Source organism: Sceloporus undulatus, chromosome 4 (genome assembly GCF_019175285.1).
Source record: "Sceloporus undulatus isolate JIND9_A2432 ecotype Alabama chromosome 4, SceUnd_v1.1, whole genome shotgun sequence".
Classification (NCBI taxonomy): domain Eukaryota; kingdom Metazoa; phylum Chordata; class Lepidosauria; order Squamata; family Phrynosomatidae; genus Sceloporus; species Sceloporus undulatus.
In genome coordinates this window covers 8,011,247-8,027,273 of record NC_056525.1, presented here as the reverse complement: position 1 = coordinate 8,027,273, position 16,027 = coordinate 8,011,247, and the positions used below count along the sequence as shown (strand labels likewise).

At 45.1% G+C, this 16,027-nt stretch overlaps 1 protein-coding gene across 1 annotated transcript; it reads left to right on the top strand.

The window, feature by feature from the left end:
- Positions 1-948: 948 nt before the first annotated feature.
- Positions 949-15,796, top strand: SOX18 (SRY-box transcription factor 18). Its single transcript, XM_042464794.1, has 2 exons — positions 949-1,839; positions 10,239-15,796. The coding sequence occupies exons 1-2, from the start codon at positions 1,254-1,256 to the stop codon at positions 11,126-11,128; spliced, it is 1,476 nt and encodes a 491-aa protein (XP_042320728.1). The 5' UTR covers positions 949-1,253; the 3' UTR covers positions 11,129-15,796.
- Positions 15,797-16,027: the final 231 nt, after the last annotated feature.

Below are 16,027 nucleotides of genomic sequence, written 5' to 3'. Positions count from 1 at the left end.
GTTGCTTATATATTGTACCCCGCTCTGAGATCCTGGGATAAAAGGCAGGATAGAAGTGTTTTAATTTTTTTTACATTGTAAATTTTAAATGATGAATTTTTAACGTAGGTTGCTTTAATGTGTATCTTGTTTGCTTTAAATTTTAAACTGATGCATATTTGAACTGATGTTGTATTCTTAACTGAAACCGGTTCCGATCTTACTGTGATCGGTTTCAATCGCGATGAAGAGGCAAATGCCAAAACCCCGCTCTTTCCTGACCATAGTTCTTTGGCAGTTCTTTTGAAAAGAATCAATTCGGAGCATGTTCAACAAGTGGGAGCCACGGACCTGACTCGCATCGTCCTGGAGGGCAGGGACTAAGGGCAGAGGGGGGTTTACCATCCCTCCTCACCTAACCCCCTCCTTTCAGGGCTGACTTTGTGGCTTTTTTTGGGGGGGGGGGGTCTCTTCACACTCTAGGCATCTATGGACCTTGTTCTCAACGGGGAAGAAAGGAGAAGCCATTCCTCTGATGGCCTGGAAGAGGGCTGGACTAGATGGCCTTTGGAGTTCTCTCCCAACTCTAAGCATCTAGGAACCTAGTCCTAAAAGGGCAAGCCTTCCCCAATGATTCCCTATGAGGCAAAGAAGGGAGATGCCATTCCTCTGATGGTCTGGAAGAGGCTCCAGAGCATCAGAGTTCTTGTCACATGCTATCTGGACTAGATGGCCTTTGGGGTCCTCTTCCCACTCTGGGCATCTAGGACCATCCTTCTCAAAGGGAGACTGGAGCAAGGTCCCGGGGTTCCTCTGTGGCTGTGTGTGTGTGTGAGAGAGAGAGAGAGAGAGAGAGAGAGAGGAAAGCGGAGGCAGGGAGGGGGCCATGCCCAAAGGGGGGAGGAGGAGGAGGAAGAGGGGGATCCAGCTGCTCCGGCCCCGGCCCTCCTTCCTCTTCTCCTCCGGGACCGAGCCTTTATAGCGCCGCTCTGGGCAGCCTGGCTCCTTTTCCGCACCAGCTCTTGGGCGGAGAGACCCTGCTTGGGAGCCCTGCTTGGACCCGGAGCCTCCCTGGCTGCCTCCCTCTGGCTCTCCTGCCTCCCTTGCTGCTCTCTTCTTTGGCCACCAACTTTGCTTCCCCTTCCCTCTCTGCTGCTGCTGCTGCTCCTCTGGTTCTCATCTTCCATCCGACCTTCCTCCTCCTCTTCTTCTTCTTCTTCTTCTCCCTGCTTTTGTTCGGCTGCTGAGAAAACCCAGAGCCCCGTCCAGCTGGAATGAATATATCTGAGCCCCCTTTCTCTCCAGAGGACGCCGCCCCGAGAGGAGCCCCAGCAGGAGGCCGCTTTTCATGGGGAGCCCCTCCGCCTCCTCCGCCGCCCCCGCAGCCCTCTTCCGCACCGCTCGCCGCGCCCGCTTCTGACCCGGGACAGCAAGGCTACTTCCCCGCGCAGCAGCCCCTCCGACGCCGCCTGGCTCCCGATCCTGCTCCTGCCTCCTCCTCGCCCTCCTCCTCCTCCTCCTCCTCCTCTTGCTGCAGCCGCAGCCCCAGCCCCGACCGGGCCTTCGCCTTCCCAACCGGAGCCTCGGGCGGAAGGCTTCTGGGGGCGGCAGCCAGCCGCTCGCCCAGCCCCGCGGAACCAGAGGAGAAGGGCTATGGCTACCGGAGCAGCAGCAGCAGCAGCAGCGGGGCGATCGGCAAAGGCCTCCTCGGGGGCCCAGGAGCAGCAGCCCCGGCGGTCAGCGAGGAGTCCCGCATCCGGCGCCCCATGAACGCCTTCATGGTCTGGGCCAAGGACGAGCGGAAGCGCCTGGCCCAGCAGAACCCCGACCTCCACAACGCCGTCCTCAGCAAGATGCTCGGTAAGGAGGGATGGCAGGGCCGGGATGGGGGCTCCCAGGCTTAGCCAGAGGGAGACCGGCTGAACGAGGAGGCTCCTGGGAACGGGATCTGAGAGGCCAAGGAGACCCCCAGTTGGACATGCAGCAGCTAACAAGGCCAATGCGATTCTAGGTTACATCAATAGAAGTATAGTCTCTAGAGATCAAGGGAAGTCATAGTGCCACTCTATTCTGCTCTGGTCAGGCCCCATAATCCTGGGTCCAGTTCTGGGCAAAACAATTCAAAAAAGGTGACAAGCTGGAGGGCCATCAAAATGGTGAAGGGTCTGCAAACCATGTCTTATGAGGAACAACTTAGGGAGCTGGGGATGTTTAGTCTGGAGAAGAGAAGGTTAAGAGGTGATATGATAGCCCTGTTTAAATACTTGAAGGGATGTCATATTGAGGAGGGAGCAAGCTTGTTTTCTGCTGCTCCAGAGACTAGGACCCAGAGCAATGGATGCAAACTGCAGGAAAAGAGATTCCACCTCAACATTAGGAAGAATTTCCCGACAGTAAGGGCTGTTCGACAGTGGAACACACTCCTTCCTCAGAGTGTAGTGGAGTCTCCTTCCTTAGAGGTCTTTAAACAGAGTCTGGATGGCCATCTGTCGGGGATGCTTTGATTGTGAGTTCCTGCATGGCAAGGGGTTGAACTGGATGGCCCTTGTGGTCTCTTCCAACTCTATGATTCTATGATTCTATGAAAATAAAGCTGCTTCAAGTCACTGTGGAGGTATGGTGTTTCAGTGATGCATGCGTCCTAAGAGTCTTGAAACTGCACCAAAGCTGCGCTCCAGTCCTTAGGACTGGAGCATGGCTTTGGTTCGGCTTCTGGACTCTTAGGATGCATGTATCATTGAAACAGCATACCTCCAAAGTGACTCAAAGCAGCTTTATTTTGGCTGTCTGTAACAGGCCTCAGATTGGGGAATGCTTGCCCATAGGGAGACATTGGGGATGCTTGCCCGTAGGTGAATGTCTGCCCATGTGGAATCATAGGAGAATACTTGTCCATAGAGAATCATAGGAGGGAAGTAGAGAGGAAGGCCACATGCTAGATGGATGGAGTCTATTAAGGAGGTCATGGGTATGAATTTGCAGGACCTGAGCAGAGCAGTGGAGGACAGGGAGTCTTGGAGATGTCTCATCTACAGGGTCACCATAAGCTGAGATCAACCCAAAGGCAGTTAACAACAAAAAGTATTCTCCAGTGTTTCCCTATGGGAAAGTATGATTCTCTATAGGCAAGTATTCCCCAATGACTCCCTATGGGCAAGTATTCTCCTATGATTCTCTATGGACAAGTATGCTTTCTCTATGGGCATGTATTCCCCAATGTTTCCCTATGGTCATCTATTCCCTGATGATTCCCTGTGGGCAAGCGTAGAACCATAGCACTAATCTCCCATGCAAGCAAAATCATGCTCAAAATTCTGCAATAGGCTCCAGCCATACTTGGAGAGAGAAATCCCAGAGCTCCAAGCAGGGTTCAGGAAAGGAAGAGGCACCAGGGACCACTTTGCAAATATACAATGGCAAGCAGGGAGTTCGAAAAGAAAATCAGCATGTGCTTTATAGACTATAGCAAAGCCTTTGGTTGCATAGATCACAGACTATGGAACACCTTTAAAGACATGGGAGTGCCAACACATAGTCCAGATGAGGAATCTGTACTCCACACTAGAGGCTACTGTTAGAACAGAACATGGAGAAGCAGAATAGTTCCCAGTTGGCAAAGGGGCCAGACAAGGCTGCATCCTATCATCCTACTTGTTCAACTTATATGCAGAACGTATTGTAAGGAAAGCAGGCTTGGACACAGAAGAAGGAGGAGTGAAACTAGGAGGAAGGAATATCAACAATCTGAGATACGCAAATGACACCAGAATACTAGCAGAAAACTTCAAAGACCTGGAACAACTACTAAGGAGGATCAAAGAAGAAACTGCAAAGTCAGGTTTACTATTGAACATAAAGAAAACAAAAATAATGATGGTGTCATCTGCATATCTTAGATTGATGATATTCCTTCCTATTTTCACTCCTCCTTCTTTATGTCCAAGCTTGCTTTTCTTATAAAATGTTCTGCATACAAGTTGAACAGATTGGGTAAAAGGATACAGCCTTGTCTGACCCCTCGAATACATGTCCATAGGAAAACATTGGGGAATACTTGCTCAAAGAGAAACCATACTTGCCCATAGAGAATCATAGGAGAATACTTGCCCATTGTATCAAAGTACAAGAATGTCCAAAATCTGCAAAACAGTGATATCCTTTATTGGGCCAGCCAAAAAGCACAAAATATATGTTGCAAGCTGGCTTCTTCATTGAGCAAAGGTGTTAGAAATAACACAGGAGGGGGAAAGTGTTAGTCACTGGTCTGCATTTTGTCAAGATGTGCTTCAAAGGCTAGCAACATGCACATTTTGCTTGCCCCAATAAAATTATCACTGTTTTCTGGATGTTGGATGTTATTGTACTTTGCTTTGTGGTCAATGTGGCGACCCCTGGATATGCTTTTTAAGAAATATCAAGACAGTGATTGTTGTTGTGCCTTCCTTTCATCATAAAGAGGACAACCATATTTCATGGGATATTTCAGTGATAAGGCAGAGGGAGAGTCATTTGTAGTAAGTAAAATTAACAATAAATTACTGTCCAGTGATGAGCCTCCGTCCCACATTTAAAAAACTCCATCCCCTCATCCTTCTCCTTCCTTTCTTTTATAATGCAAGAAGGTCATCTGGCATTTTACATGGTCACCTCCCATGTGCTCTTAGCAATTTTCAAAGTGATAGTCCTGTTTGTCTGTTTCATTAAAAAAGATACAAGTAAAACAGACACTTGTCCTGCCTTTAAAGACTAATTTATTTTGGTGAGCTTTCATGGAGTAGTCCACAAAGGTTTGTGCTGAAATAAAAGTTTGTGCTGAAATAAACCAGAGCTGGGCGAAATACCCTAAAGGCACCTGATCCGGCTAAGCTTAGAAGCCAGGCAGCACCAGCCCTTGTTAGTACTTCGGTGGGAGACTGCCAAAGAATACCAGGTGCTAGTATGTAGAGACATCTTGTAGCACCTTTGAGACTAACTGAAAGAAAGAACTTGGCAGCATGAGCTTTCGTGGACTTCAGTCTACTTCCTCAGACGCATTTGTCTTAAGACTGAAATCTATGGACCTTACCACACAGGACACAGAAGTAGGGTCAGTTTGCATTGGTCGATGCGTATTCGCGTTATATCGCATTGGTGTTCCACACTTGTGAGCTCAGAATACATATTGACCAATGCGATATAACGTGAATTCACTTTGGCCAATGCGTATTCACGGCTGGGTTCCGAACTGAAGGCAGCTGGCTCCTCCGTTTTGCGAGTCCGCAAAAATAGTGGATTCACGGGATCCGTATTGATGGCCAGTGCGAAACCTCTGCTGCTTTGGCTGGTGTGTAGATCCAATCCACTGGTTCTCCTGAAGACCAATGGGTTACAAATTTCCCATGATGCTGCGCTGGAATTTCCCCCATCTCCTTCCGTTGGCCCTTTCCCCTTTCAGGACAACCGCTGAGGCTGGGGAGCAATTTTCCCACTGAATGAGATAAAGCGGAAACCTTTTGTGTGTGTGTGGGGGGGAATGTATATGTATATGTGTGTATATATGTATATACACACACACACACAACACACACACAAAGATGTGTGTGTAAGCATATACATGCAGCATTACACTTTCGGCTGCTCCACAGTTTGTGTGTGTGTATATATATGTGTGTGTGTGTGTGTGTGTGTGTGTATGTATGTATATGTATGTATGTATATATATATATACACACACACACACACACACACAAAGATGTGCGTGTAAGCATATCCATGCAGCATTACACTTTCGGCTGCTTCACAGTTTGTGTGTGTGTGTGTGTGTGTGTGTGTGTGTGTATATGTGTGTGTATATATGTATATGTGTGTATAAATATATATATGTGTGTGTGTGTGTGTGTATACACACACACACATACACAAAGATGTGTGTGTAAGCATATACATGCAGCATTACACTTTCGGTTGCTCCACAGTTTGTGTGTGTGTGTGTGTATGTATATGTATACATACATACATACACACACACACACACACACAGTTGTGTGTGTACACATATAAATACGGCATCACACTTTTGGCTGTGGCATAGTGTGTTTTTGTATATATATGTGTGTGTTTGTATGTGTGTGTGTATATATATATATATATTAACACTCATACAGACAAATGTGTGTGTACACATAAAAAAGGCATCACACTTTTGGCTGTACCACTATGTGTATATGTGTGTATATCTGTGTGTGTGTATATATATATATATATATATATAAACACTCATACAGACAAATATGTGTGTACACATAAAAAAAGGCATCTCACTTTTGGCTGTACCACTATGTGTATATATATAAGTATGTATGTATATATAAATAAGCGTGTATGTATGTATTTATGTGTGTGCATACACACACACAGATGGTGCATACCCCTTTCGTAAGTTTCTAAAGGCAGCAATTCTCGCGATATTACGCGCTAAACAGTGACCTCATTCTTCACCCCGGAAGTTAAAAATGTTGCCCCCGTTCAGAGCCCCACAGAGCATGTGCAAAGCTGCCGATGCGCATTGGCCAATACACATTGTATTGGGCTGGTGTGGTTATCCAATCTGCACTTGCCTCACTTTGCCTGAATACACATTGGCCGATTCGCAAAACCTCGATTCGGAAGGCCGCCCAGGTGTGAATGAACGATGCGATATGACGCAAATACGAATTGGCAAAGCGTATTCAGAGAGCGCAAGTGTGAATGAACGATGTGTTATAACGCGAATATGCATCGACCAATGCGAACTGACCCTACTTCTGTGTGGTAAGGTCCTATGAAAGCTCATGGTGCCAATTTCTTTCTTTCAGTTAGTCTCAAAGGTGCTACAAGATCTCTCAACATACTGATTTCACAGACTAACACGGCTATATCTTTGAATAATACCAGGTGCTGTGGGCTATATTTCAGAGGAACTGGCCAAACTACCTCTGAGTATCTTTTGCCTAAGGAAAACCTATGAAATTCATGGGGTCTCTGTAAGTTGACTGGCAACTTGAAGCATATACATATACACACACAATCTTGAGGGTATCATAAAATTCATCCCCCCCCCTTTTTTTCCTTGTAACCTTAGGGAGTGCTTGTGAATATGTTTAATGTGGACTAAAAGAAAGCCAAGGACATGCTTTTGTTTGTTTGTTTTTTAAATAAAATTTACTTTCCAGACAAAGGTAAGACTTGTATTAGAACTTGATGGAAGGGCATGGTGCCAGGCAGAGAGATGCTTTAGATACTGAGGGTTGTCATGCTGGTTGAGGGTAAAAATGGAGAGAAAAAGGCATCCCTTTCTTACCATGATCAGACAATGGTACAAAGTAGATTTCTCACACCTCTTTAAACTGATGTTGGCAAATGAGCCAGAAAAACAACAAGCCAGGTTTGTTGTTTGTTGTTGTGTGCCTTTAAGTCGTTTTCAACTTATGGTGACCCTATGGCTCTGGAGACCAGGATTTGCATCCTCTCTTGGCCATGAAAATCCACTTGGTGACCTTTGGCAAGTCACACTCTCCCAGCCTCAGAGGTAGGCAAAGGCAACCCCCCTCTGACCAATCTTGCCAAGAAACCCTTGTGATATGTTTGCTTTCTGGTTGTCAAAAGTCACAAATGACTGACTAATGCACACAACAACAACAAGGTTTAGTGTGTTAGTTTTGCAGTTGCTTCATCTGGTCTAGAAAGTGTGCTAAACAGTTGTTACTTCTGTGTGTGTGTGCGTGTGTGCATGTGAGTGTTAACATGCACATGTATACACACAAATACAAATGAACAGATTGTAAAGAGTGGAGCTTCCCCAAGATCTTGAGTTACAAAAGGCAGCACATAGACCTATCATTTTTGTATCTTACTCTGTCAGAAAAGTACAGAGGTTAAGAAGAGACAATTAGGATGTGAATAGCCAAATCACAAGACGGATCTGAGTTTTTAACAGGTTTATACACTGCTACTAAGAATTGTATGGCCCTCTGCAATGGAAAGAGAGTATTGCACTCCAAGAATATTCAAAGCTAGGAAAAATTTTCAGAGGGTGGAGGGGAGAATAAGTCACAGAAATCCTGAAGTTGGAAAAATTCTAGTCCAAAACAGGTAACTTCTCCTTTACTACATCCATACTGAGAAAGCATCATTCACATTCTTTCTATAGGCAGTAGACTTAATTAAGTCTGAACTCACTACAATTAGTGAGTAATTATAATCATATTTGCATTCGTCCAGTAGAATAAAAAAGTTTCTTCCCCCTTGTCTAAATAATAAATGCCACTTGATCTAAACCTTAGAGATTCTCCAGGGGAAAATGGCATTTCTTTTATACCTTCCCTTTTCCAAATTTGTTATCTGCCTTCAGTGCAACTCTGACTTGTGATGAATGTCTCCCAGCATTTTCCTGGAATTATTGGTTCAGAAGAGGTTGCCTTTTAAAGATGCTGAGAGAGTGTGGCTTGCCCAAGGTTACCCAATGGGTTTTCATGCCTGGCTGAGGGTATGAACCCAGGTCTCCCACACTATCAAACCACCATATATTGCTGGCTCTGATCTTTCTGAAATAAATTTCTAGAAAAGAGAGACCCAGGTTTCTGTACATTGTCCTTCATATCCTCATACTACAAAAACCTCTGGGTTGCTCTAGACCTTAGAAAGACCTTTGCTAGAGCAGACCAAAGGCCCATCAAGTCTATCTTTCTGTTAAAAAATATCAGCTGCCCATGGGATGCCCAACAGCAGGACATGATAGCACTTTAACTGTATCTGTTTAATTTTTTAAAAGCCTCTTTGAGTCCCAGAACTGGGGAAAAGAAGGGAGATTATTATCTCTCATTTCCCAGTTTACCAGTAGTTAGTGATAGGAGTTTTGACCCATCAGCAATTCAGACTCTGTTCAAGAATCTAGGAATCAACGAGGTGGAGAATGCAGCATGTTCTAAGTAGTGTCACTTTGTGTAATTGTGCTTTTGTGACCCCATCTGTGGCAACTTCACCCCAATGTTTTGCCGGTCCATTTGGAATGGCTCCCAGTGCACCTTTTACCATTGTTTTCTCCTCCCCCCCCACAGTTATATGCCATTTCACTGTGTCCCATGTCTACGCATTAATATGAGAGAGAGCAGTTTCTAAACTAAATGCACATTTTAGCTGATGTAGGTATCACCTTTGTGTTTCAGCACAAAGAAAGGAAATGGCGGCGGAGGGCGAGGGGGAGGCAAGCAAACCCAACCCTAAAGTAAAAATTGCTTACTGGGTGGGGGAAAGAGCTCCCTCTCTTTCTTGGCTCAACTCATTTCCACTTTCCAGTTTGGGAGATTCTTTAGCAATCCATAGTGAAGCTAGTATGCACTGAGTTTTGAAGCAAATGTTGCCCCACTGTTCCCATTTGAAAGATGTCCAGATGGCATCTCACCATGTTCTGGAAAATTTCGCCAAAGCAAATTGCCCTTGGAAGGGTTGAGTCACTATCTGGAAGTGCTCAAACCTTTGCAGGATTAATTGCAATGCAAAATGGTATCATCTGCTCACCTGTGGTCTAACTTGTGAAAGAATCCTCCTCCAAAGCTTGAGTCAAGCAAATGAGAGCAGAACAAGGCATTTCCAACCCTTTAACTTTCTTCTGATTGGGACTGGGATCTGTGAAGGATGGGGTTCCCAGGTAAAAGAAAGGACAGTCCACCTGTCCCTGCAACAGAAGAGGGAATTTTAGCAGGTGTTTCCACTCTCAACTCTAACTAGGGGGGAATCTCATTTGCACCTCTAATTCCCTCATTCCAATTTTATATGTGTGTGTTTGTGTGACTTTCAGGCATGTTTTTGTACCCAAACTACATAGAAAAGCCCCCAAAGGACATGAAGCACATATGAAAATACCCCTCCCTGTGCCCCACAAGGATCCTTGGACAACATATTACTGCAAAATAACTTGTTTCCTTTGCAGTTCCTCCCAAAATGGTGACATTAAGTGATGTAATTTTCCTGCCACCATTTTGAGAGGGACTGTGGAGGAAAACAGAGGGGCTTTGTGCTTGTGTGTGGCCTGTGTGGAGAGCGGAAATTGCCCCCTGACTATCCTGCAGTTGCCCACCAATGTTGTGCAGAAATTGCAATGCTGGCCACTGTAGCAGGTTCAGGTTTAGAACCCGCATCCACTAGATAGTTTTAACTTCCCATCACATTGCTGAGCAGCTGTAAGTTCATGTCCTGTGTTTCTTCTTCTTCTTTTTCTTCCCCCTTTTGGGTTGACCTCCCAGGCCAGTCGTGGAAAGCCCTCAGCGCCAATGACAAGCGTCCCTTCGTTGAAGAGGCGGAGAGGCTGAGGATCCAGCACCTGCAGGATCACCCCAACTACAAGTACCGCCCCAGGAGGAAGAAGCAGGCCAAAAAGATCAAGAGGATGGAACCCAACATCCTTCTCCACAACCTCTCCCAGCCTTGCAATGACAGCTTTGGGATGAACCACCGTGCCTCGGGGGGCATGGTCCACCCAGCCCACTCCCAGCCTCCTCCGCTCAACCACTTCCGAGAACTCCGCTCGGTGGGCTCCGACATGGAGAACTATGGCCTGCCGACCCCAGAGATGTCCCCTTTGGATGTCTTGGAGCAGAGTGAGCCAGCCTTTTTCCCTCCTCACATGCAAGAGGACTGCAACGTGATGCCCTTCCGGAGCTACCACCACCACCCACCACCACCACCACCACCACCTCCTCCTCAGATGGAGTTTTCACCTGAGAAAGCCCTGGGGAGGAACATGCCGATGGGCTACCCTCCCAACACATCGACACACCTGGCCGAGGCCATGAGGACTCCCCACCCACCTGGTATGTACTACAACCAGATATGTGCTGGAGCCACCAATGGGCTTTCTGCCCACCTTGGCCAACTCTCCCCACCTCCTGAATCTCAACATCTGGATGGTGTGGAGCACATAAATCCCAACGAGTTTTGGACCGAAGTTGACCGGAACGAGCTCGACCAGTATTTGAATATGAGCAGGACTCGTCCCGACCCACCGGGATTTGCTTATCATGTTTCCATGTCCAAAGTAACTCCTCGAAGCCTCTCCTGTGAGGAGAGCAGTTTGATATCAGCCTTGTCTGATGCCAGCAGTGCTGTCTATTATAGCACCTGTATTACCGGGTAGGGCTAGTCCTTCCTGGTATGTGTTCACCCAGGGGAGAGGTTCAGGGCATATCTACCTTACAAGCTGGACCTGGTTCAACAATCATTTCCTTTTGCCAGGGAGCCCTGGGAACACCGACAGGGACCAGGGGATCTGCAGCTCCATGATCAGCATTGTCCCCTAACTCCAATTCCCAGGATTCTTTGTGCAAAGCTGTGACGGTTAAACTGGTGTAAATTTCATGTAAGCTTGAAGCGTATATGTTCCCTTATGACCCAGTAGCAAGGAAGGCATGGTACACAGATGCTAATTAGGGTTGCCAGGTCTCAGGGTCCTGCCTGGAGCTCCCAGGTTTGGGTTCAGATTCTCCTTTTTTTCATGGGGTCAGCTATGGAGGAGAGAGAAAGGCTACATCTGCACTGCAGAATTAATGCAGTTTGACATCACTTCAACTGCCATGGATCAATGCTATTGAATTCTATGATCTGAAGTTTTGTGAGTTATTTAGCCTTCTCTGCCAGAGAGCATTGGTATCACAGCAAACTACAAATCCCAGGATTCCATAGCAATGAGTCACAGCAGTCAAACTGCATTAATTCTGAAGCCAGAGTAGCATGCAAACCTTCAGTCAGGGTCTTTTAGCTCATTTGCAAATGTTAATTGATTTAAATCAAGTGTAGCAGTTTGCAAAGACCTTTAACTTCCAACTAGAAAAATAGGTTCTCTCTGTGTGTGTTTGAATGGAGAGCTGTGAGCAACTGTGGCTGCACATAATGCTCCTTAGGATTCAGGTTTTTACCTGGAAATCTCAGGGCTAAGGATGATCTTGACCTGGCAACCCTAATTGCTAATCTTATTTTCTCAAGACAGTGTAGTTTCCTACTTTGGTGGTGGCCTAGGATTCAAATAGCGAGGGAGGGAAACTCACCCTGAAATGTAAAGGTGAAAACCCACCCTCCAACTTGGTCCACAAGCCCCTGTTGCTGTCTAGATTCTTGCCCATTGATAACTAACCAGGCTCTGCAGCTGTGTGCATTTGTTGACAAGCAAAGAGCAAAACAAATATAGCCGGGCTGGGCAAAGTGCAGTCTTTGGTCTCCAAACTTTCCAAACCACTTTTTGTCCAGCCAGAAATCAGAGAGTGGATTGCCTCTCTCCAAAGCTTACCAAGGATGAATCCAAACTACACAGTCATAGCAGTCGGGGCTACTTTCACTGCCATTGCTTCATCATATAGAATCCTGGGATCTGTAGTTTCATGAGGTGCTACAGAGCTATAGTCTGTTCCCCTGAACTGCAATGGTACCCTGAGAAAGAGAAATGAAGCCAGGGTGCCTGGAGAACTGCAGCTGAAAGGAGGGTAATAGAGCTCTAAAGCAAATGATTCGAAGTGCTGCCCAAACAACAAATCCCAGGTTTCCATAGGCTGGAGCAATTGTGGTTAAAGTGGATCCAAACTGCTGTAATTGTACAGTGTAGAATAAACCAAGAATGGCAATTAATCCTTTAAACAGATTGCCACCCATACCACTAAACTGTTTAATACAGAAAATGCCCACTTTGCAAAACTAGAAGTGGACTTTCAACCACTTCTGTATTTTTCTTTCCATTATTTTGGTCTTTTTTGTCAACCCGTGTGACCCACCTGTGATTTTTGAGCAGAATTTCCCCCCCCCCCCCGAACCACTGCAGTCGCCCAATCCTGTTTACAGGAATTTTCAAACTATGGCTATGAAGAACTGACAGCTTGGCACGTCTGTCGTTGTGTCCTAAACAGGACTTGGGGTTCCTACCATTGAAAATGAGGGACTATGTTGTATAGAAGCATCTCTTCAGGCATGACACTCTCAGTGTACACTTAAGGACTTTTAAATGTAAATCTACAAGTGCAAAACTCTTAACCAATGTGTTTGCAGACACATGCATCATGTTTCTTAGTGAGCTGAGGATGGACACAGCTCCCTGACAGAATTCAGAGCTTGGAAAAGTTACTGGGACTTTTATAGTGCATTTCCCAATGTCTGACAAGAGTGTGATGGATAGCAGCTGCCATGACAGGTGTTTAGAAGTGCCTTCAATTCTGTGCTTTGCAAGTTCAGCCAAAGCAGAGGACAGACGCTTGCCTCATTTATGATGCTGTGGATACTATTACTAGTCCTGAATATGGTGGGAATTAACACAGAACATGGGCCAACCTCCCCTGGACACTGATGCTCAGTGCTCATGAAAAGCCAAGGTAACAACCCTTGCATGTTCCAAGGTTGCAGCCCTCTCATGCCCCTCAAATGCCTTCCTGTGCACCAGGCTTCCAAATCCTCTCCCCTTATCTGTGAACACTGACCTATTTAGATAAGTTCATTAAATGCATTGCTTTTTTTTAAGGGAAAAAACCCACGCTAAACCACTGATATACTGTATTGCTATGTAGCACAAAGATACGGACTTTCCAAAGCAGAAAGAAACTGCATTTATAGATTGCCATGGACCGTTTTCTTGAACTTTTGGTGGGTATGTTGAGGATGAAAGTTTGGCAAATGCAGTTTCTCATCTCCGTTCAGCACTCTGACCTAACACTGATAGGAATGCTGTCTTCATGTGCATTTGCTCTCCTCCCAAACTCGCAATATCAGCTTCTTTATCTACATAACTGGAGAAATTGGGGCAACAACATTTGATGCTTTGCATTCAAGGAGGGGAAAGTGGCTGTCACATCTTGAAGTGAGATTGCCAATTTGCCCAAAGGTTATGGACAGATAAAACTTGTGGATTTGGAAAAGCACCTAAACCCCTATTGCATCCATGTGGCATGTGCAATCTGCAATTCACTGAGAAATACTGCATGTTGTAATGACCAAAGGTTTGGACTCCGAGTGCATCAGGAGAAAGTTACAGTATGTGTCCCTAAAATTCACTGGAATAAAATTTATCAGGCAGTGAACACATTGATGGTAGTGGGTTTTGAGACCATTCAAGGAAAGAATGTTATGCTGAAACTAGCAAACTAGCAAAGGTTGTGATAAGAGAAGGATTTCATACAAACCTGGGGAAAGTAAATTTCCCAAGTTATGTTGGCTAAATTGGTGCAATGTATAATGAAGGAAAAGCAAGTTTTAAAAAGTCTTTGCAAGATCTGTACATTTTACAGATGGTCTCTTTAGGTTTGCATTACTCCCTGGATTGTGGCCCTTTTCACTGCCAGTTCACCAAATTCAGTTATTCAAGAGATTTAGGAAACCACCCACACACCAATTTTATTGGCCTTCTGTTGCCTGTGCAGATAGGCTGTCCATCTAGCTATACTCCAGAAATCAGCAAGATTTATTATTCAAGAAAATCCCTTTAGGACTGGGCTGGTAATCCATCTGAGAATTATTACATTGGCTCAGGTATTGTGTGTGGAAGGGTTTCCCTTGGCAAAATCTGCAAAATTGCACAGAGGTAAATCCATAGACTTTGCAGTCTCACTGATGCATGCATTGCTATGTACAGTATTTGGAGCTGTCTTACCCTGTGGCAAACCAGTGATTATGTATTTAATTCAGTAGTATCCCAGTAGCAGTTTTTCAAGATCTCAGAGAGGCTTCCAAAGAGGCCTTTAGAATATTTTTAGCGGTTGTGCCAGGGTCCAAATAGGAGACCTTCTGTATGCAAAGCATATGCTCCACCATTGAGCTGTAGCCAGTCTTTAAAAGATGGAGATGTCCCAGTCTTAATATGTTCGTCAAGATACATGCTATATCTATCAAAACTGATGCTTTCAGAGTTGGAGTTGTAGGGCTCAAACGACAAGGCATTCAAAATCTAGAGGGATTCTATTGCAGTGACTGTTGAGAATACTTTCGAGGTGCTCTCACTGACATATTTTTCACTGTTATCAAGAGTATTATCTTTCATTTGAACCATAGGACTCTATTTTTATTAAGCCTTTTTTTAAAAAGTATATTATCCATTTATCTTATCTACCAATAATATTTAATTTGTTCAACCGTTTTATACTATCGTCTCAATTTCTGTAACTCTTTTTGGTAAAAAAAATCAAAGGATATCTGTGCTGTTGGAAGGATTTATGTAGCAAGACTGGACTTAAAAAAGTAAATTGAACAGAGGGGGATATGGGCAGATTGGTGTAAAATCATAAGGAATTTGGAGATAAGGTGAGAATTTTTCTTGCCAAGACTGGCGTGGAGAGTAAGAATAGGTCCGGATCCAGTGGGATGTTCTCTATTGAAATAAAATGGCAGCTTTGAAAGAGCAATGCTATAGCTTGCATTCAAAGGCATCCCATTCAATTGGGCCCTAAACTTTATCACTCAGTGGTAAATTATTAAAACATCTTTTCCTAATTCCTCAACTCTCATGAGCTTGTTAGAAGAACACATGTTTCTCCCCCAAATAAATGTTGCCCCCAACTGTTTCCAGATTTTTTTTTGGCAGCCGATGCCTGTTTAGACTTTGCATCGGTTTCAAGGGGAACACCTCCCACTAAGTATTGGAGGGCGGTTTGGGTGGGGGAAGAGTAAGAGAGATATGAAAGACTTGGTGAGATCATTACTCAGGTTGGCCAACGGCAGGCAAATCTCCGTGCCTGTTTTTCACTGCCGTACGTTGTCAGAGTGTTTAGATGGACATGCCATCTGTTCTCAGATTTGAAAAACCCAGTCCTCTAATAAAACACCACGATATCCTTTTCTTGATGTGTCTGTGTGTGGTTTCTTTCCCCCCACTTTTTGTTAACACAACTGCATGCAATCTGTACAAGGCTCGACTTTTTCAAACTTCTACGCACACACCCTTGTTCTTACATAGACTTGCTTGGGCCCTTAGCGAGATTTGCTATAACGAGTAAAGCCTCCTTAGATCCATTGATTCATGGGACAAATAGGGTTCCTTCCATGTGTACTGATGCTTTGTTTACAGCCT

Bases quoted from the DNA above. Each gene is read 5' to 3' on its own strand.
- SOX18 (XM_042464794.1), top strand. From the start codon at position 1,254: ATGAATATATCTGAGCCCCCTTTCTCTCCAGAGGACGCCGCCCCGAGA. The intron at 1,840-10,238 runs GTAAGGAGGGAT...TTGACCTCCCAG, and splicing joins CGTCCTCAGCAAGATGCTCG to GCCAGTCGTGGAAAGCCCTC.